Here is a 20,414-nt window from a genome sequence, read left to right as displayed (position 1 = left end):
AGCATATAATGAAGGGTCATTGAGCAGCCTTTCCAGTGGGTACCAGAAGGAGAATCAGAACTAGAACCCTGTTTCTTTGCCCATAAAATACGAATACTCCATCTTCCAGAATATTGAAAGGAGTTGTAATAAAAACCACACTTAAAATTCTAAGGTCATGGGCACCATGTCAGGGGCTGGTTGATCATCCTTTGATTCACATTACATCAGGCTGTTGTTGATTTTCATCAATTCCAATACCATTAATTTCTGTGGGTTCATATTTCCTACTCTAAAGTAGGTATCCCTGGACTATTTGTTTAAGAGGAGTACTCTTCAGGTCTCTGATTTGAGTTTCTAAGGGTAGAGCACGGTGGGAGTGGCAACACATTGAAATCCCTGATAGGAAGGACCGAAGGAGTATAGTGGAGTCTCTGAGAGGAGGGGATGATGGCTGCTTGGCTGGCTGGGCAGGGATGCTGGGCAGGTGTAGAGGGGCTGCTTTGTGGCTTTCTGGCTGCTAATTACGGCCTCTACCACGTAAGACTTCTGAAATAGACTAGCAGATCTTGGACATGGCTACGTAAGCTATTATTTTATGAATTATTACTGAAAACTTAGTCAAAATAGATAAAGGTAACTTTATTTCTCCCTAGTAAGTACATGAAATAAGTACCCAGCTTTTTATTGGGTACAATCTATCCAGGCAAGATCTTTGAGATGGCCATTGAACTTGTTTTACATTCCAGGCCTCAGTGCTTCTTTGTGAAGGAAAGGGAAGTCCTCCTTAAATGTGTGCTTGATAGTGGAGTTGTTTACTGCTGACACCTGGTGGTGCTATATCTTAGGATCCCCTTTCCCTAGTGAAATGGCAGAAGCAGCAGACTTCTTGGTACCATTAGTCCGCAAACCTATGTTATAGAACTCTTTGAAAAGAATTTCGAATCAGAAAACTAAAGTCTTTAAATCAGATTATTAAGTAAAAAATACTTCATGAAAACGATGTCTCCAAACGCGTAGTATTTGTGTGTAGCGTGAAAGAGAGGGGCAAATTCTCATCTACTGTAGCAGCTTTAGAGCCCTGAAAACCTTCCTCATAGTGTAGCCTGAGAGAGGGATTGAGTTCGTGTGGATCCAGGGCCACTGGAAAGTAGGAAAGCCCCGTGGTGAAGTGTTCTGGGACCTGACTCTCTGGCTTCAAGTCCTGGCCACCATAATTAAATGCTGTGATCTTGGGCAAGTTACCTCAGTTCCGAGTGCCTTGGGGAACCAACAAGAGCACTAGAGTCAAATCTCTGAGAAGAGTAAAATGGGAATAATAATAATAATAATAAACCCACGTGGGGGTTTAGTGGGGATTGAATGAGCTAATCCACATGGGACACTTGGTCAAAAGGCCTGGTGTAAAGTAAGCCCTCAGTGAGTACCAGCTGGTACCATAGAGTGGCCGACTGCAGAGCAACTGACAGGGGAAAGAGGTCTCTAAGACTTGTGCTGGCTTCTTGTTTGTTTTAGGGTCCCGGATTGCAAGTTGGCTGCCAAGTTTTTCAGTCGAAGTGATGCACACCACCAACATTCTAGGAATTACTCAGGCAAGCAACTCCCAGCTTAATGCAATGGTAAGGACCGCTCACTGCTTTTAAAAGGTGATTAATAATCGGGAGGGAAGGAAAAGCTGGAGGACGTGTGCAGTGTGCATGACTCAGTTGGTCTCACTCTGCTCTGGCAGAACGGTGGGATTTAAAAAAAAATACGGCAAGATTTTCAGGAGCATCTTATTCACTGGGATGACTTCAATCCCTGCGCTTTAAAATTTGAAACTGGTTTGGAAACCAGCTTTCATTTTACTTGTGTGGCAGATAATCTAACCTTTTCTGAGCACTACTAAGTTCACTCTCATGATCTAGGCTAGTGTTGGGACACCTCTTGATTTTCACCAAAAATATTTGGGGAGTTACTGGCTGGAGTGAATGATGTGACTTTTATTAAAAATTGTCGTAGGCCTACTGAATGTGTTATTTTAACCCCCTCTCCCCCCTTCCCAAAGTAAATAAATGAGTATACCTTCACATACACACTTATACATACATACATGCCTGTGGATATACATATATAAATATAAATATATACACACACACCCCTTGAGATATTCAAGCATGCTCTTGGTTCAAGGATATTGTCCACATACTTCAGGATTCTTCGTATTTTTCTAAAGCTTTGTCATATGGTGTATATTTTTATTTTACAGTGTTGGAGAAGCATGGTTCACCGTTTTTGAGATGTAGTGTTCATCGTGATGATAAATGCAGGGGTCTTAAAAATGCAACCTGTGTTAGTCCAACAAACGTGTACTGAAAGCCTGTTCCCGAGACGGGCACTGTGCAGTGTCAACAAATTGCGTAGCACCTGTAGTGTCAACAAGGTGGACAGGAGCCCTACTCTTAAGAAGTGTGAATTCTACATGGAGTGGGGGGGAGGAGGCTGATTATAAACACCAACAGATAAGATCGTTGCCGATGGGGATGAGGACTCTGCAGGCAGTAGGGCAGGTGATGTGGTTGGAGGGGTGGGTAAAGGCTGTTCCAGAGGAGACGTTCAGAGAAGTCTCAAGAGGTCATATTTAAGCTGAGACGTGAAGGCTGAGAAGAGAAGGAGGCAGATCGGGGGGAAGAGGCAGTGGAAACAGTAGGTACAAAGGCCACGAGGTGAGAATGTTCTGAAAACAGAGAGGTGATTGTGGTTGGAGCCTGCGAGTTGGAACCAAGATTGTGACATAAATTGAGGTTGCAGAGCCCGGTCATGCAGGGATTTGTAGGCTACAATCCAGTTTAGATACTGTAATGAAAGTATGAGAAGGCCATTCAGGGCTTTTTTTTTTCCTCCCCCAGGGGACTGACAGGACAGTTAATAGAGAATAATTTACTTCTGAGAGAATGAATTTTAGAGGGGCAAAAATGGAACCAGTGAGACCAGTTAGGAGACTGTTGCAGTAGTTCGGGCAAAAAAAAGATGGTGGCTTGGACCAGGGCATTGGAAATAAAGATGAAAAGAAGTGGAGGATTTCAGATGCCTTTCGAAGATGAACTGATGGACTTGACAATGCTTTGATTTGGATGTGGGGTAGTGGGGTGAGGGGAGTGCTGGTTTTCAGTCAGGCAGCTGAGCAGTGGTATCATGTATGAGATGGGCAGGACGGGAGGAGGAACAGATGAAGGACAGGGACTCAGCCTTCTGTTTGGCTGGGGAAGTTGGGGTGTCTATGAGACATCCAAGTAGAGATGTCATGTAGACAGTTCTGGACCTCAGGAAAGAGATCCAGCTGGAGAGAGACATTTGGGAGCTTTAGCTGTAGGGGACTGGATCTCTTCGAGGGAAAGAAGGTAGCTCAGAAGGAGAAGAGGGCTCAGGACTGAGGTCTGGCTGAATGGGAGGAGCCGTGGCAGCGATTGAGAAGGAGGGAAACCAGGAGAAGCGTCAAGTCAACCATGTGGGAATTCTTAGAAGATGAGGTCAGAGAAGTGCATGTTGGGTTTGGCAGAGTGGAGGTGGTTCATCAGCTGGAGAGGAGCAAGCAGTTTCCATTGCTCGAGGTGCTGAGTACTAGATTATTGGATTGAAAAATGAGTGGGAGCTGAAGACACCCAGTAGCTGGCAGTGTGTTATAAGAGGGAGTGGAGAAGTAAGGAGGTGGCTTGATAGGGGTGTGCCGTCAGAGGAATTTGTTAACATGTTTTTTTAAAGATTTTTGGAGCAGGCCATTTATCCACAAATTTCAAAACCTGTAGAGAGTATCCAGTGAAGTCTTTTCCTCCATCCGCCCAGACACCCTCCTCTCTTGCAATAACAACTTCAATTAGTTTCTTATGTGCTGTGCTTTTCCAGAACGTTTACATACACATATAAGCAAATGCTAAGTATGTATTCTTTTTCTTTTCCCCACGGGTCTTCTTTTTTTCTATTTTTTAAAGTGTGATCAAATACACGTACCACAAAATTTATGATCTTAACCATTTTTAAGTGTACAATTCAGTGGTATTAAGTATATTCATATTCTTGTGCAGCTATCAGCCACAATCCATCTCCAGAACTCTTTTCATCTTGCAAAACTGAAGCCCTGTACCCAGTAAACAGTAACTCCCCATCCCCTCCTCCCTAGCCCCTGGCAGCCACCATTCTCCTTTCTTTCTCTGTGGATTTGACTACTTTAGGTACCTCATATAAGCAGAATCATACGGTATTTATCTTTTTGTGACTGGCTTATTTTACTGAGCTTAATGTCCTCAGGGTTCAACTATGTTGTAGCATGTGTCCGAATTTCCTTTCCTTCCTTCTTAAGGCTGGATAATATCCCGTTGTATGTATAAACCACATTTTGCTTATCCATTTATCTGTCGGTGGACATTTGGGTTGCTTCCATGTTTTAGCTATCGTGAGTAATGGCACTATGAACATGGGTGTACAAATATCTCTTGGAGACCCTGCTTTCAGTTCTTTTGAGTACCCAAGAGTCTTCTTAAAAAGATTCTAAAACATGCTTGGTGTGCGAATAGGAATGATCACTGGAGGGGGAGAGATTGATGGTACAGAACAAACAGAAAAGTTAACTGAAGGCAAAGACCTGAGGTGGAGGGTGGGCTTGGGAGCCGGAGCCAGGAGAGGAGCATTCTCACCTTTGTTGGGAGGCGGGATGGACGTAGCTACAGGCGTGTCGTTTTGAGATACGGTTTAAAAAGAAGGCATGGCTCATAATAACCATTTAGGTAGAAGCAGCCTAAGTGTCCATCAGAGATGAATAGATTATGAAAATGCTCTGTCCACACAGTGGAATATTATTCAGCCTGAAAAAGAAGAACTTTGAGGATACTATGCTAAGTGAAATAAGCTAGTCACAAAAAGACAAATACTGTGTGATTCCACTTACATGGGCCATCTAAATTACTCAGACTCTTAGAAAGCAGAATGGTGGTTGCCAGGGGCTGGGGGAGGGGGAGGGGGAGTGGGGGGGGGGTCGCTGTTCAGTGGGGGTAGAGTTTCGGTTTTGCAAGATGAAAGCGTTCTGGAGACCTGTTGCACAGCAGTGTGTGTATAGTTAACATTGCTGTACACTTAAAAATGGTTAAGATGGGCAATTTTATGTTATATGATTTTGACCATTAAAAAAAAAAAAAAAAGACCTGGCTTCCCGCGGGCTTCTGCTTCGTCAGTGAAGCACTCAGCCAGGCCATCAACAGAGGGTGAGAGTGACGTTGTGAGGGCGGCGGACTGGGAGTGCGCAGCCTGCGTGGCCGACGGCTGGCTCGGGGCAGGCTCTGCGTCGGTGCTTCAGGGTCGGGCAGCTGCTGAAGCTCTTCAGGTGAATCGCCTCACCTGCCCCCTTAAAAAAATCAGAATTCATGGACATGTAACCCTCCCAGGAATGAGAATTACCTTCTTGGAGTTGGTGTGTTTAGAATTCTCAGGCAGGCCCTGGTGTTCTTCCTCCCTTGCATGGTGGATTGGGATAGCCTATTTTTAGCACAACTAATTTACTGTCACAATACTTTTTTTTTTTTTTTTTTTTTGCGGTACGCTGGCCTCTCACTGTTGTGGCCTCTCCCGTTGCGGAGCACAGGCTCCGGACACGCAGGCTCAGGGGCCATGGCTCACGGGCCCAGCCGCTCCACGGCACGTGGGATCTTCCCGGACCGGGGCACAAACCCGTGTCGCCTCCATCAGCAGGCAGACTCTCAACCAATGCGCCACCAGGGAAGCCCCGTCACAATACATTTTTTATAAAAGTCTAATATATAACTTGCTGGATTTTCTGGAAGAAAAGCTTTGGCCCAGTGAACTGAATCTTGGACTTATTTTACTTGGGAAATGAGAGGGGACCTTTTTAAGAAGAGAGGAGAATGTTATCTGATTATTGAGGTTGTTTTGGACTCTTGCCCAGTTAGCTTTGACTTGACCTGGGTTTTTAAAAATGATCAACTCACCTTAATAGAAACAAAGAGGGGATCCCAGGTCCATGGAGCTCCGGGTCCTTCTGTCCTACACACTTGTCTTGTCCTCCCTGCCCCAACGATGACCCAAAGCGAAGCTTTGCACAGGTTTCCCCCTGGTCTTTTCTCTCTAGGCCTGACACTGGGACACGTTCCTCTTTTTCTACGTGACAACATATTCCTTGGGAGCCACTATCCCAACAGTAGACTTTACTGTGCCCCCAAAGGAATTATATGTTTCCTTGTCGTTTTTTCTTTTGATCATTGGGACTTTTCCACAAATAAAACCTTGAACATAAGCATTTGCAAAATAAATACACACGTATGAGAAAAAAGTCTGGAGCTGCTCGTATGAACGTACCGGTGGTGGTGCGCCGAGATCTCTGCCTGCTCCCCTCTGTACATGCGCCCACTGTAGAGTCCTGATGGCCTCCGAGACGTTTCTAGAGTACAGTTTGAAAGCTGCAGCTCCAGAGCAACATTAGCAATTACATTTATTTTTTTATTTTTTACTTTTATTTATTTGTTTAATTTATTTGGCTGCATCGGGTCTTAGTTGCAGCATGCAGGATCTTCGCTGCGGCGCATGGCCTTCTCTAGTTGTGGTGTGTGGGCTGCAGAGCGCACCGGCTCAGTAGCTGCAGCATGCAGGCTCTCTGGTTGTGGCACGACTAGGGATAGAACCTGCGTCCCCTGCATTGGAAGGCAGATTCTTAACCACTGGATCACCAGGGAAGTCCCAGCAATTACATTTTTTGTAGTCTTATTTTTTTTTTAAGTTGAAGTAAAATTTATATACAGTAAATTCACCTTTTTTAGTATCCATCTCTGAGTTTTGTCAAACTCATTCAGTCATGTGACCACCACAATAATCAAAATATAGGACAGTTCCTTTCCGCCTCTCCCCAGATTCCATTATGCCCCTTTGTAATCACTTCCTCTCCCACCCCCAGCCTGTAGCAACCACTTATCAGTTTTCTGTCTCTGTAATTTTGCTTATTCTAGAATGTCATATAAATGGAATCATAAGGTACATAGCCTTTTGAGTTGAGCTTCTTTCACTTAATGCATTTGAATTTCACCCATGTAGTGTGTATCAGAAGTTTGTTCCTTTTAGGAATTAAATATTTAAGCAGAACACGTTTATATACCTGAATTTTACTGAGCTTTAAAATGAATGCTTTTTAAAACTGGAATATTCTAGTTCAGCCTGTCTCGGGCTTCAGTGGATTTCAGGGCTTTTTTATTTGAAGTTGATGTTGTCCCCAAGCTTTCTGTTTGCCATTCTGGAAAAATACTAAAAAAACCTGCAGTTTGACGGTGATCTGTGGCATAGAGGTGGCCCCTTACTTGTGTTTTCAAGGCAGGTCACCAAGTTCAGTGCCCAGAGGCTGCCTTACCCCATGACCTCAGTGAGTAACTGTTGAGAGTGAACATTTCATGGCTTCTTTGTTTGTATTCCTATAGGCTCATCAGATTCAAGAGATGTTTCCCCAGGTTCCATACCACCTAGTACTGCAGGACCTCCAGCTGACACGCTCAGTTGAAATAACAACAGACAACATTTTAGAAGGACGGATTCAAGTACCTTTTCCCACACAGGTAAACTGAGGTTTCAGACGTGACAGATGAATTCTGTCCTCACAAAGGTTTAATCTTCTAGATTAACTTTCTAGTTACTTAACAGCTGAATATCATTTATGATTTGATGAAGGGTTTCTGTGAATTCCCTAACTTTCCAGATTATGACTGAGAACAGACCCATCCAAGAGGCTTGGATTAAGACAAGGACAAAACTATTTGCCTAATTTTTTGTGCAGATATACACCCCAAACCAGCCTGCCCTTGCCAGTCCAGGAGGTCCTAGCATCGGTTCCTTTTGGACAAGGATTGGCAGTCTTTCCCTATAAAGGACAGATTGAAATATTTTAGGCCTTGCAAGCCATGCATTATCTGTTGTAACTTCTCAATTCCTGCTGTAGCACTGAAGGAGCCATGGACAATATGTAAATGAATGTGCATGACTGTGTTCCAGTAAAACTTTGTTTACAAAAACTGTTGGAGTGCTTGGCCCACAGGCTATAGTTTGCTAACCCCGGCTATAGGAGGTATCGCCCTCTGTCCCTGGCTTTGCACATTGGTATGGCTTTCCATTGGGTATAATTCCTATCTGTGAGGCTTATATTTTTGACTTTTTTTTTTTTTTAAAAGATCCTATTTCCTGGTTCATCATGTAACCTCTTTGATGGGTACAAAAGTATTGACATTTTAAAGAAAGCTTTCTGGCAGGACCAAAGGATATATGTGATTAGGGAATCATATACCAAGAAATTACTCAACTTAGGTATGCAAAAACATGGAAATCTGTTAGTAAAATCTTCAAGCGTGAGAATCTTGGAAGAGGGAATGAGCCTCAACTTGGGAGTCAAAGGGGCTGAGGTATTAGAGGTGGCTCAGTGGTCCTTACCTGTTTGACCTGGCTGTGACTTTGGGTTTCCCCAGGAGCAGACCCTGAGACAGGGATCCAGTCGCCAGTAGTTAATTTGGGAGGTGTTCCAGGAAACACAGGCAGCAGGTGGGGCTCTAAAGTGGATAAAGGGTTTGTTATCCAGCAGTTACCATCGTGAGCAGCTAGAGCTTGAGCCCACTGGAGGCCTCTGGGGCCCAGTGTAGAATGCATTGTTCCTCCTGAGGGGGGAGGAGCCGGGGTGCTTATACATTAGTTCCCACCAGTTGTTGGTTGAGGGCTGCCTCCAGGGGGGGCCAGGTTCTTTCACACAGCCGGAGTGTGTCCTTGGGTGATGCAATACAGAAACTGGGCAGCCAGCATGCAGCGGGCAGACCTTCAGGGACAGGCACAGGGCCCCGAGGTGTCTGCAGCATGGGCCGGGATCTCAGCCTGGATGAAAGTGATAACAGCAGTACCTAGTTCACAGGATGTTAAGGAGATGAATGCGATGATGGTGTCAGTGCTTTTCCCAGGCGTCCTGTCGGTGTTAACTGCTGTTGTCGTTGTGTTATTGTTGTGCAGTTACTGTTACCGAAAGGGAAATTAAACGTGGGCCCGCTGATGACTCTCAGATTCAGGCCTCAGGCTCCTTTGCTGTGTCTTTAAGCTCAGTAGCACTCTCATGTTTTCGATGCTGTGGGATTTGCTGAACTCAGATGGTTGGGGTCGTAGCTCCCCCATGTTCCAGGTCCCCCCCGTACCCGTTCGCCGAGCTCAGAACGGCTCTGCACCGTCGGTGCTGCTGTCTCTCTTTCAGCGGTCAGAGAGCATTAGGCCTGCATTGAACGGTCCTATGGAGAGGCCAAACGGCGAGCAGGAGGACGGAGAAGCTTCCACCCAGGTAAGGCCTGCATACTAGAGAGAGCGCGTCCGGGATGGGGAGCAGCGGGGGACCTGGCGGGGGTCTGCACCCTGCCTCTGACGTTTGTACGGCTGAGGGCGAGAGTAGGGAGGAGGCCGTATGCCAGCGTCGTCTCAGTGTCCAAGGGTAACAGACCTTGCTGTGCCTGGGCGTGGCCTGCAGCCCCCTCCCTGGGGACTGGCCTCAGGACCTGGAGGAGAAAAGAGTCATGCTCTGCCGGGCTGGCCCTGCCGCTGTGGACTTGAGTGGCGGCACTAGGCAGGGCGGCGTGAGGCTGGGCCCAGGACCCGGGGTGACTGCGCTGGGCTCCGCTCTCTAGGGCCGAAATCCTCAGCTTATTCTCCCCCAACGCCTCGCTTGTCCACCTCAGCATTTGCAGGGACTTCATGCATTTCACAAAAACGAGACCCCTGGGGTGGGGGGAAGTGTGGTTCTCCTGGGAACCAGGTTTGCCTAGATAGCCACGCTGGGTGACCCGGGGTAGCTGCGTGCACCCGGAGGGAGCTCCCGGGTCTGGCTTCCAGGGCAGAGGTGCCTCAGCCCCACTCCATGCTCTGCCCCACGCAGCCTGGGGTTCCGGTTCATGTCCCTTTTCTGGAATTCCCGTTTGCTTATTCAATTACCGTGCTTTCCAGAAGTTTTCTTAAGAGACTGAAGAAGCCCCAGGCAGCCCTATTTTTGGGTTTCCTTGTTGGTGTGACACGTGGGGCTTCCCAGACAGGAGCTGGGGCCTGAGGATGGCGCCGCATTCTCTGCCAGCGTTGGTCAGGGCTCTGCTGGGAACAGCTGCTTTCACTGACGAGTGACATGCAGCCTGCTCTCGTCTCACGTGCCTTTCCCTGCAAATAGGAAACAGTAAAAACTCCTAAGAATTCTTCAGATCTGTTGCTGAGTTAAAATTTTCGTATCCAAATCTGTAATTGGGTCGTGCAGCATTTGTAAAATAGCATCTGGCTTCTGAAGAAGGGGCTCATTGTGTTTCCAGTTTTCGTAGCTGGCTTAGCTCAGATTTGGATACTAGGCTGGCTTGGGGGCCTTGTGGGTACAGCACGTTCGATTTCTGTCTTGATTCCTCATCTCTATTTTTAGAGTGAGCATGAAGGTTTCTGAATTTTTTTTAACATAGTGGAAGGAAAGCACTTGCTTCACAAAGAAGCTTGCTATATAACACTTTTGGCCATTCTCAGGAAATAAAAAGTTCTTGGATAACAGTTAATAAACAGTTTATCCCAGTCATCAGATCAGATCTACCCGTTGCTTAATTTGGGGTCTCCCCTCTGCCCAAGCTCAGGCCTACGTGAATCAGGCTTTGAGGGTGGCCTTGCATTCCCTTCCTTCCACCTCCACCTCCACCTCCACCTCCACTCACCAGCTCTTCTTTCTAACTTCCTCTAGGGTCGGATTCAGGGTTAAGATGGGCCATGTGACCCCAGCGTGTGTGTGTGTGTGTGTGTGTGTGTGTGTGTGTGTGTGTGTACACATGTGCACATCTGTATATATATGTGTTACAGCTGTTATTGTAGAGCTCTCCCTGTCCTGTCTAGCACCAGAAGCCTCGACTATACTTAGTTTGAACTTGGGCTGGCTTTTTATGACCACCCCTTCCTTCATGAGGCTCCCTTCACCCCTCCCAGTGGTCCTCTTGGGCAAAGTCAATTTCAACAGCCTCAGGCTGGTTCTCCCGCAGAACCTATGTCCCCTCCCCCAGGACACACACAGCAGTGCCTTACAGTCAGTGGAAGTTGAACTGGCTCCCAGCGAAGCGTTTTTAAAATCTGCTACAAGCCAGTTTCTTCCTCTTAGATTTCTCAGGTGTGTGTTAGTCACCACCAGTCTGTGTGTCCCCCAAACTCTAGGGCACATGAGTCAGGCCACATGGTTCTCTTTTTTTTAATTATTATTATTTTTAAAATTTTTAAATTTTTTGGCTATTGGGTCTTCGTTGCTGAGCGCGGCCTTCTCTAGTTGCGGCGAGTCGAGGCTACTCTTCGTTGTGGTGCATGGGTTTCTCATTGCGGTGGCTTCTCTTGTTGCGGAGCATGGGCTCTAGGCACGCAGGCTTCAGTAGTTGTGGTGCGCAGGCTCAGTAGTTGTGGCGCACGGGCTTAGTTGTTCTGTGACATGTGGGATCTTAGTTCCCAGACCAGGACTCGAACCCGTGTCCCCTGCATTGGCAGGCAGGTTCTTAACCACTGCGCCACCAGGAAAGTCCCCACATGGTTCTCTTGAAGTGTGGCGAGGGGGGGTGAGAGAAAAGCGCACACACCAGGAACTCTTAAAAATAGCCTCTCAGCCTCTTCCTCCTCAACTCTGCTGTCGCCTGGAGGTGGGTGCTGGGCTGACGCTGGCCAGCCTGGGTCTGGGCCTGAGTCTGGGAGCATGAGCAGTAGATGGCCAGGCAGCTGCCTGAGCCTTTGGGGGCTCCTGGGCATCGTGTTGGCCTTCACAGCTGCAGCCAGGACAGAGACAGTCCCATTATTATATCCTGCTACGCGAGGAACCACATGATATTATATCAGTTTTAACAAAGATACTTAGAATTTACTTTTTTTTTTTTTTTTTTTTTGCCGTACGTGGGCCTCTCACTCTTGTGGCCTCTCCCGTTGTGGAGCAACAGGCTCCGGACGCGCAGGCCCAGCGGCCATGGCTCACGGGCCCAGCCGCTCCGCGGCATGTGGGATCCTCCCAGAGCGGGGCACGATCCCGCGTCCCCTGCATCGGCAGGCGGACTCTCAACCACTACGCCACCAGGGAAGCCCAGAATTTACCACTTTTTATCTGCCTAACTGTTCTCAGAGTCAAGTGAGGGTATAAAATTTGTGCAGTATATGTGATAAGACTTGTTTAAATTTTAGAGCAATAAGTAGCATTGAACAGAAAATTCCCAGAATGCAAATAAGCAGTTAACTTTGTTATCTTCTGAGAGTACAGTTTCGAGATGCTTCTGTTTTCATACTGGTAATCGTTCACTTATTCCGTAATGTTGAACATGCCATGTGAGTCAGGTCCTGCCCTTCAGGAGCCCATGTCTGCCGTTACACATGTGCCCGCGGTTCCCTGCCGGGCAGCCCGCCTCATTTGGGGTCCAGAAGAGCATTATTTGGGGCACCGGTCAGATGGGGAATCTGCCTGGCAGGGCAGCCCGTGCTCACGGTGGTCCCTTGCTTCCTGCGTGTCCAGACCGAGCGGGTGCCGCTGGACCTCAGTCCTCGGCTGGAGGAGGCACTGGACTTTGGCGAGCTGGAAGCGGAGCCCAGTGAAGGGGAGGACTTTGAGGCCCGGGGGAGCCGCTTCTCCAAGTCCGCTGACGAGAGACAGCGCATGCTGGTGCAGCGCAAGGATGACCTCCTGCAGCAGGCGCGGAGGTGAGCGGGTTCCACAGCTCCCACCAGGCCTGAAGGCCCTTGTCATGGATGCCAACGCTGAAAACCTATCACCTGTCAGCTAAAACTTCAGGTTTCAAACCTCTGTTGAAAAACCTGAGGATCTGGTAATACTGGGCCCAGGTAGTAACCTCTGGCTGGTGCTGCTGGCGTCTCCTTGTGGACGCTGTCTGCCACCCTTACACGGTTAGCACTTCTGTGCCAGTGTGTTCTAGACCCTTTATGTTAATTACTCTAATTCCCTTAACTCTAAGAGGGAGCATGGTAATTATACCCATTAGACAGACTTAAAGCTGAAGAAACTGAGGCCTAGAGAGGCTAACACTGGCCTGATGTCCAGCTCTTGAGTCCTCCGTCTTGGCCACTCTCCGTGCAGCCGGCCTCAAAGTGCCGACCCCCAGCCCCAGGCGGGAGCCGCCGGAGCGGGACTGTTCTGTCGCTGCGCAGGTGCTCGTTACTTAAACTCTCGGGGACGGGGCCGGTGTTCTGTTCCCGTGGGTGGGTTCCGTGCCCAGCACAGGCCTTGTGAGTGGGGACTTTGCACTGTGTGTGTAAGTGGAGCGGCTGCCTGATGCGGAGAACTTCTGTCCCTCTGTTCAGGGACAGGTGTCTTTTTCACGGGGTGATGCTGAGTGACAGCTTTATGACGGTGCCAGGAAAGTGGGGGAATTAAAGAAGCACATTGTATGTTTCTCTGTGTGTGCATGTTCCAGAGCTTCCCTGATCCCTCATTCAAGTCGTTTGTTTTTTGTAGGCGTTTCTTGAACAGAAGTTCTGAAGATGACTCAGCCTCGGACAGCTGCCTCCCCTCAGAAGGCACGACTTCTGACCCCATGACCCTGCGTCGAAGGATGCTGGCTGCTGCCGCGGAGCGGAGACTTCAGAAGCAGCAGAGCTCCTAGCGCCTCCTCCCAAGCCGAAGAGGCCTGTCCCCAGCTCTGCCTGCTGAGTGAAGGAGTGGGCTCAACTGCATTGCGCTGTGTAAAGCACGTGGTCTTAATAGTGTGTGGACAGCTGACAGATTTAATCCTTTTTTGTAATACTTTCTATGTGACATTTCTCTTCCCTTTAGAAACACTGCACATTTTAACTCTAAGCATGATCTCTTGTGCGTTGACTGGACTTCGTAGGGGTGGGGGAGGATCAAGAGGAAGTGGGCAGCCAGAGACCCTGAAGGGGGCCGCTTCCATGACGGCTTTATGCAGAAGTCATAACAAATGCTGGTGTCTTTAGCTCCAAATGTGGCAGGAAGTGGGCCTGGGGGGGTCGCGGGGGCGGGAATCGGGAGGCGCAGGGGGCGGGATCCATAAAAAGCGGTGTGGAGGCGTACAGCCTGAGCCTGACTCCACGCCACTGGGTAATTTATGTTGTCACACTGCTGTTCTTGGTGCGGAGGCATTCAGAATGTCACAGAGGCCAGACCTACGGGCTCCTGGACCCCTGGGCCGGCAGGGCATCTTGGAAGAACAGTGCTTGGTCCGATACCTGTAGCAGAGGGGAGGAAAGCCCAGGGACGTAGCGTGAGGAGGTGATCCATCGTGTCCCAGTACATCCGGGACTAGCTTTCTGAGCCCCCTATCCAAAGCTGGCTTTATTTCCGTTAACGCTGGTGCTCCCGCATCTCATGAGTACACGCTGTGTCCTCTCCTCTCTGCATTTCATTACCCCCCCCACACCCCCAGACACGGGGAAAGGGTTAAGCAGCAAGCCTTGGTTCATGAACGTTTTAATTCCTTGTTAAAGTAAATTAGGCAATGCCAAAGGCTGTGGGTTTGGTCCTTGGAGAAAACGTGGGCCTTAAAGATGGGAGAGTAAATTTTGGAGGGCTTTATTGAAGAAATAAAAGACATCTTTTGTATCTTTCTTCCCCGGAGCCCTTCATTTTTGTAACTGTGTTCCTGTTGGTTTAATTAAACATAGAAAGGTAAGAGGTTGAGTCCACCTGCCTTGGAGCAGACCCAGGTCTGAACTTTTTCAAATCCTTGACACATTTAACTTGAAGGATTTGAAACACACAATCATAGGTTACCTAGTTCAGTTTTATGTCCTACTGGATTGAGTTTTTTTTTTAATGTTTGAAAGCATAGTTTTATGGTAGTCCTTCTGGGAAGAATCCAGTATTATCTAAAATTATTGGCAAAGTTAAATGTATTTTACATAACAAAGTTTTTAGAATGTTGAGAAGTAACTGAAAATAGAGTGATGTTTAGGCTGAGATAATTTATTTCAATACATCTTTCAAAAGCCTTATCTTGAAATGCTGTTAGTAAATTTCTGTGATTATTTTTCTTTTTAAATTGGTTTTGCTGAGAGCATAGCTATTTGTTTTTATTGTAAAACAATAATAATGATAATAAAAAGCAAACTCTCCTAGTGTGTCGTGTGTGGCTGGGAGGTAAGGCAGTTTTTTTCAGAGGTGTGGAAATTAGAACGTGTTTTGATTTTGTGTGTTCCGTTTTGGTTGGAGGGTTTTTTCATCCTTATAATTATATATGTGTGCATGTTGTGCACATTTAAAGATGATACCAATTCCATGTGTTCTTATGTTTCAGATGTGTGAAAAGAGAAAAGGTTTTGGAGTCAATTTTAGAGGGTCCTGAGACATTGGAATACAGCAATATGACAGTGATCAAAGTGGAGCCATGCCTTTAAAATGACCCCAAAAGAGAAGTCCTAAATTCACCCTTAGATTTTACACCTGGATAGTAAAGGGTTCTGGGCACTAATTGTATTGTCTCTTGAGTTTGGTCACTTCTTGAGGGCATCTGGGACAGATGCCAAGGGCAAGGGCAGGAGGCTAGACCAGTGTCCCGTTCCATCAGGTGGTCCCCATCCCATGGCCCCTTCACTGTGCTGGCTGTCTCCAGGAAGGGAGCCTGTCCTCGTGCTCTGCCACGTAGCCCAAAGCGGAGGCCAGGCTGCTGGTTCACGTTTGTAAACTGAGTGTTTGGGCGTTCTGTGAATGGTGGTGGAGGTGCCCTTGCCCTCTCTGGGCTCTTTTGGAAGTGCTCTCCCTCACTCCCTCCATTTTCTTTTGGCTCTGCTGACATCTTGGGTTCTCGCTTTGTTTTTTTTTCTCCCCCTAATTTTGAGGCTTTTATGTACTGTAGAGATCGATGGTCCTTGTGGATGTATTTCTTGTGTTGATATAAATCCAGGGTGCCCAGGTGGCCACTTGGACCTGGTTTCCCACTTGAGCTGTGCAGACAGTATGCTTTTTTATCTTTAGCCGGCAGACGTGGTCCTCTCTGGGTGCGCCTTTCCCCACTACAGGGAGGAAGCGGAGAGCTCTGTGGAGCAGGGCCTCGCCTGCAGGAGGAGCCGTGGCCCTGCCGCCAAGCTGGTCAGGGAACAACGCCTGCCTGCCCTGAAGGCCCTCCGTCACCTGAATGTCTCCATCTCGGCGCCCCTGACTGCACCTTAGAGTCGCTTGTGGAGTCCCTAGAGACTGATGCGTAGGCTGTGCCGCCGCGTGTCTCATCTAATTGAATTCGTCTTTCCCTGCACCCTTTCCCAAGAAAATGCTTCTGGATCCCATTTTAAGGAAGATAAGGCAAAGAAGCTTCCGTTGTTTTTATCTACAAAATTCATATGCAAGAACTGTTATTCTATGGCTCATTTTTTTTAAGAGAAGTTCAGGTATGCCATATGTAGAAGTCACGGCATCCCGCAGCCTTTCGTCTGCATCCCCCCAGACCAGTGTCCTGAAGTCAAGCTGTGGCCAGGAGCGCAGGCTTCCCATCAACAGAGATGGCTGTGAGCCTCCCTCTGCAGATAAGTTGGGGCGAGGGGAGCTGGTGGGAGCAGTGCTGGGGGAGGGGTGGGCCTGGCTGGCTCACCAGCAGGCTTGTCCTGGCTGAGGAGCTCCCGGATCTGTTCTTTGTAACAGGCGGGGACTAGCCTCTTGTTACGCCACGGTCTCTGCAGCAGTATCAACCCCCACTTTCCATCCTCACTAGATTCAAAAGGCCACTGGAATTGCCAAGGAGAGGACTTCCTGGGCTGTCGGTGTGTGGAGGATTACCATTAACTGCCCTTGCCCAGACCCCGCCATCTCCTAGGTGGAGCACTTGACTGCTTGGCTAGTAAGTGATCCATGGACATGATGCAAGGATTTTGATGAGCTGTGTTACCTCCAGGTCTCAGTCTCAACGGATGTGCAGCTAACTGCAGTAGAAACCTGGCAACCCAGTGGAGAGGTAGTGAGACCTGCCACCTGGAGGAATTGAGAACCAGATTCCGTACACCAGGCTGTGCTCAGCTGCTCCGTGTGTGTTCAGCCTGCTGGGGACTTCTGGCATCCAGGTGCAACAGGAGAGGCTTTTAAAGATGTCCAAGTGAGTGCATGTGACCCCTTGGGTACAGAGGGCTGGGGCAATTTGGCCTCATTCTTGGGACCACCCATTCTGCTGTGGTGGAGCAACTGGGTACAGGATCCCGTATTAGCAGGAGATTTGGGATCACCTGCCCTCCCCCCCCTTTCCAATGCTCCATTCCATCCTACCCTCGAAAACCAAACCAGCCGAGCATGAGGAGATGCCGGAGCTGGGAGGAAGAGGGCACCTGCAGGCCCGAGAGACCCATTCCTCTGCCTGCCCTGCTCCCAGGTGGCTGCACTCAGCTGGCTCCCCTTGATGGCGGGTGGGGGTGGTGGTGCGGGGGATCCTTATCTGGCACCTACAGCCCTACCCACCAGCCTCCCAGCATCTGTGACCCAGTCAAATCCCTCCTTCCCTTTCCTGTCAGAATGAAGCCCGAGGGCGAGACTCAGGAATACAGACAAACATTCTCTTTATTGAGCTACACATGAATTTTCCATTAGTCAGAGAAGTAGACTGGCAGTGTGTAAGATATCACAGAAACCTCACCGATTGGGAATAGAAAGGCTTAGAAAGACCCGTGGGCTTTTTTTTTTCCCAAGTTTTTTTTTTTTCTGCATTTTAAATTTTTTGTGTTTTGTCTTTTTGCCTCTTTATCTGAAATGGCTGTGACTGGTCTTCAGCAAATATTAAGTCTTAAAAGTGAAACTGTGAAGGAGTTTGGATACTAGTCAAAGTAGAAATGACATTGGACTGATCATGAGAACTGTGGCTTTCTTGTAAACATTACATTCCATCTTTTTTTTTTAAATTTTTTTTGTGTTTTTTCCATCTTGTAGTATTTAAAAATTTTTGTTTTTATCTGCAGCACAAACATCCCCACATGAGAAAGAGCGAACACAGGTTACTGAAACAAAGGAAAAGGTGGAGGGGCGCACACACACAAAGGGAGCATCCATCTGAGAGACGGAGAAGCAAAATGTCAGCGGGAAAAACCACAACCCGGTTCCCAAAGACTATGAAAGCTGATCTGGTATGTAATACATAGTGCTCATCAGGACAAAAATAAAACCAAAATCTAAAACTAAAAAAAAAATGATAAAGGTACTCTGTAGAAAGGGAGCTGGGGGGAAACTGTTTCCTATAGGGCTCTATTTATATATATATATATATATATATATATATATATATATATATATATATATATATATATATATATGTTCCGTATTCTTTTGGGGCAGCTACTGGCCCGCGAGAGCTGTGCTTTTTCTATGCAAACCTGGAGTGAGCGTGTGGTTGGAGTGGCTCGGGCCTGGGCGGGGGGAGGGCTGTGGACGGTGAGGCTGCGTCTGGAAAGCGTGGCCTGAGCACACTCCCGGGAACCAGCGCCCCGGGTGCGGACAGGCGGCACCTCTGCAGGTAGGATGGGGTGGGCATGGGTGCAGCTGTGGATGTTTATTTCAGAAAGAAAAAAAGATGGATGAGATGCTGAGTTTTCCTTTATCCTTTTCTTTTTTTTTTTTTTTAAGCTACAAAGCACATGGGAAATGTTCTTCTTTTCCTTTCAGATTCTAGATGTAAAGACTCAACTAAAACCGGATTCTACAGCATTCTACAGAAATACACAGCCGTCAGTCACTCTGGGTTGTAGGTTAGACAGGGGCTTGATACAGAAAGGCTGTGTGTCTTACAAAGGCCAAAAGGTCATGCTACCAGGAGATCAACGTCAACAGCAAAGAGTCCGTGAAGCAGTCTGTAGAGAGAGAGATAAGGGGTCCAGTCTGACCATTTTCCTTGATTTAAAACACCAACCACCCAACCACCCAACCCACCCTCCAACATGTTTAATAATGTTGAGGTGGGGCAAGATGGGGCAGCATCGCAGGGGGATCAGGAATCCAGGGGAAGCCTAGCCCAGGCCTCCTGGGAGGCCTCACCCCTCAGGACCCTGACCCAGCCAGGTCTGCAGATCTGCCCTCCCCTCAGCCATTCCTGCCCCTTCTCCACATCACTCCCCTTCTTTTGCCAGCCCTCTTGGAGGGGGAACCCTTTTGGAGGGAGGAGCAGCTTCAGCTCTGCAGGTGACCTTGTGCTTTGCACGGCCCGCCCCGCTCAGCTGCTTGCAGAAAGCAGCCAGAGTCTCCCTTTTCTCTGACTCTTGCCTTGTTAACATGAATAAAGAAAACTCAGGAGACAGAGAGTGGATTGGTCAGAGCAGTGATTCTTCTAAATTCTTGAAGTTAACCACCTCTACCACCCAAAAGAGACGCATCCTTAATTTTTCTGTCGGGAGTATAGGGCAGAGAGACATTTGGGATGCTGGCCATTTTTTAAAGCGTTTTGGAATTCGCACAAGAGCAGGACAGAACTGACAGCACACAGCCTCAGCGGGTGGATGCAGAGGAAAAGGCTGGACTAAGGCCAGGCCTTTCCTTGCCCTCTCCCTGCTCACAGAAATGGGTCTCAGAGTGTAAAATCATGTGGCTGTTCTTAAAAGGATGGACTCCCAAATCAGGACTGCCATCGTGACGTGTGTGTGTGCGCGCGCATGCAGGTGCTGTCGCAGGAAAACCTTAATGATCAATGGAATGTTGGTCAGTTCTGTCTGAAGCTGCTCCTAGTACAAACTAAAAAAGACTTAATATATATTTGTCTGTCTATATATAAGGTTTGTTATGCCTTTTTAAAGTTAATTTACCAACTTGCATTTGTTAGTGGAGTGTGTGCGTGTATGTGTGCAAGCTTTTCTGTGAATGCTGGAATCATTACCAAATAGGTTGCTATACAGGACAAGAGGTCAGTACAAGCCGCAGCCCCGGAGGTTGTTGGCAATGATGATGTCAGTGACGGCGTCGAATACCACCTGGATATTATTCGTGTCTGTGGCACAAGTCATGTGACAATAAATTTCTTTGTTGGGTGAGCGGTTTTTGCTTTCAAATTGTGCTTGGATGTAGGCGGCGGCATCTTCATAGGTGTTGGGGCCTGTAACAAAACAAAGCAGAAGAGTGGAGGGGAGGCCCTGGTGAGAGGGGGTGGGTGGGCTGGAGATGTGGGCCGTGACCTTCTCCAGGAGGCTGCCTGGGGCCCTTCTCCAAGGTGGAGTCGCATCTTACCCTGAAAACCACATGCAGCCTGGCCTGGCTTCTGACTTGCCCAGGTCTTTCCTTCTGTGTCCACACAGGGTCCCCCCAGGAGCCCTGGGCGGACAGCAGCCACAGGCTGTCCCTTTTGCTTTCTAGATGAGCACACTGACTGAGGCTGGCCAGTCTGCCATTCACAACACTCACCCCTGGCCTAAACCAGTCCTACTGCTTCTGATGCATGAGTTCCCAGCGGGGTGGTGGCCCTGGGTGTGCGGGGGTGGGGGTGGGGGGCCGC

At 48.1% G+C, this 20,414-nt stretch overlaps 2 protein-coding genes and 1 long non-coding RNA gene across 5 annotated transcripts in view; 2 read left to right on the top strand and 1 right to left on the bottom strand.

The window, feature by feature from the left end:
• The window catches only part of AMFR (autocrine motility factor receptor), a 40,756-nt gene extending 26,790 nt beyond the window's left edge, over positions 1–13,966 (top strand). The window contains exons 10-14 of the mRNA XM_029238184.1: positions 1,495–1,598; positions 7,428–7,562; positions 9,227–9,310; positions 12,512–12,696; positions 13,469–13,966. Of these exons, the coding sequence (XP_029094017.1) occupies positions 1,495–1,598; positions 7,428–7,562; positions 9,227–9,310; positions 12,512–12,696; positions 13,469–13,616 (656 nt within the window). The 3' untranslated portion in view covers positions 13,617–13,966. The remainder of the gene's footprint in view (positions 1–1,494; positions 1,599–7,427; positions 7,563–9,226; positions 9,311–12,511; positions 12,697–13,468) is intronic.
• Positions 13,967–14,009: 43 nt separating this feature from the next.
• LOC114904376 lies at positions 14,010–18,796 on the top strand. 2 transcript variants are annotated; one of them, XR_003795942.1, is made up of 3 exons: positions 14,010–17,051; positions 17,902–18,066; positions 18,602–18,796. It is a non-coding gene; the product is annotated as an uncharacterized LOC114904376 (long non-coding RNA). The 2 variants fall into 2 exon arrangements; XR_003795941.1 differs by lacking the exon at positions 18,602–18,796 and having other exon boundaries at positions 17,902–18,177.
• Positions 17,602–20,414, bottom strand: part of GNAO1 (G protein subunit alpha o1) — a 165,021-nt gene continuing 162,208 nt past the window's right edge. Inside the window, exons 8-9 of one of the 2 annotated variants that reach the window (XM_029238218.1) lie at positions 19,803–20,018; positions 18,523–18,786 (exon numbers count right to left, since the gene is read on the bottom strand). In XM_029238218.1, the coding sequence (XP_029094051.1) occupies positions 19,831–20,018 (188 nt within the window). In that variant the 3' untranslated portion in view covers positions 18,523–18,786; positions 19,803–19,830. Of the gene's footprint in view, positions 20,019–20,414 lie in introns of both variants that reach the window. The other variant, XM_029238209.1, reaches the window with a different exon arrangement.

This window comes from Monodon monoceros, unplaced genomic scaffold (assembly GCF_005190385.1).
Source record: "Monodon monoceros isolate NGI ecotype Baffin Bay Population unplaced genomic scaffold, NGI_Narwhal_1 Super_Scaffold_10, whole genome shotgun sequence".
NCBI lineage: Eukaryota > Metazoa > Chordata > Mammalia > Artiodactyla > Monodontidae > Monodon > Monodon monoceros.
This window is presented reverse-complemented; position numbering and strand designations above follow the sequence as displayed.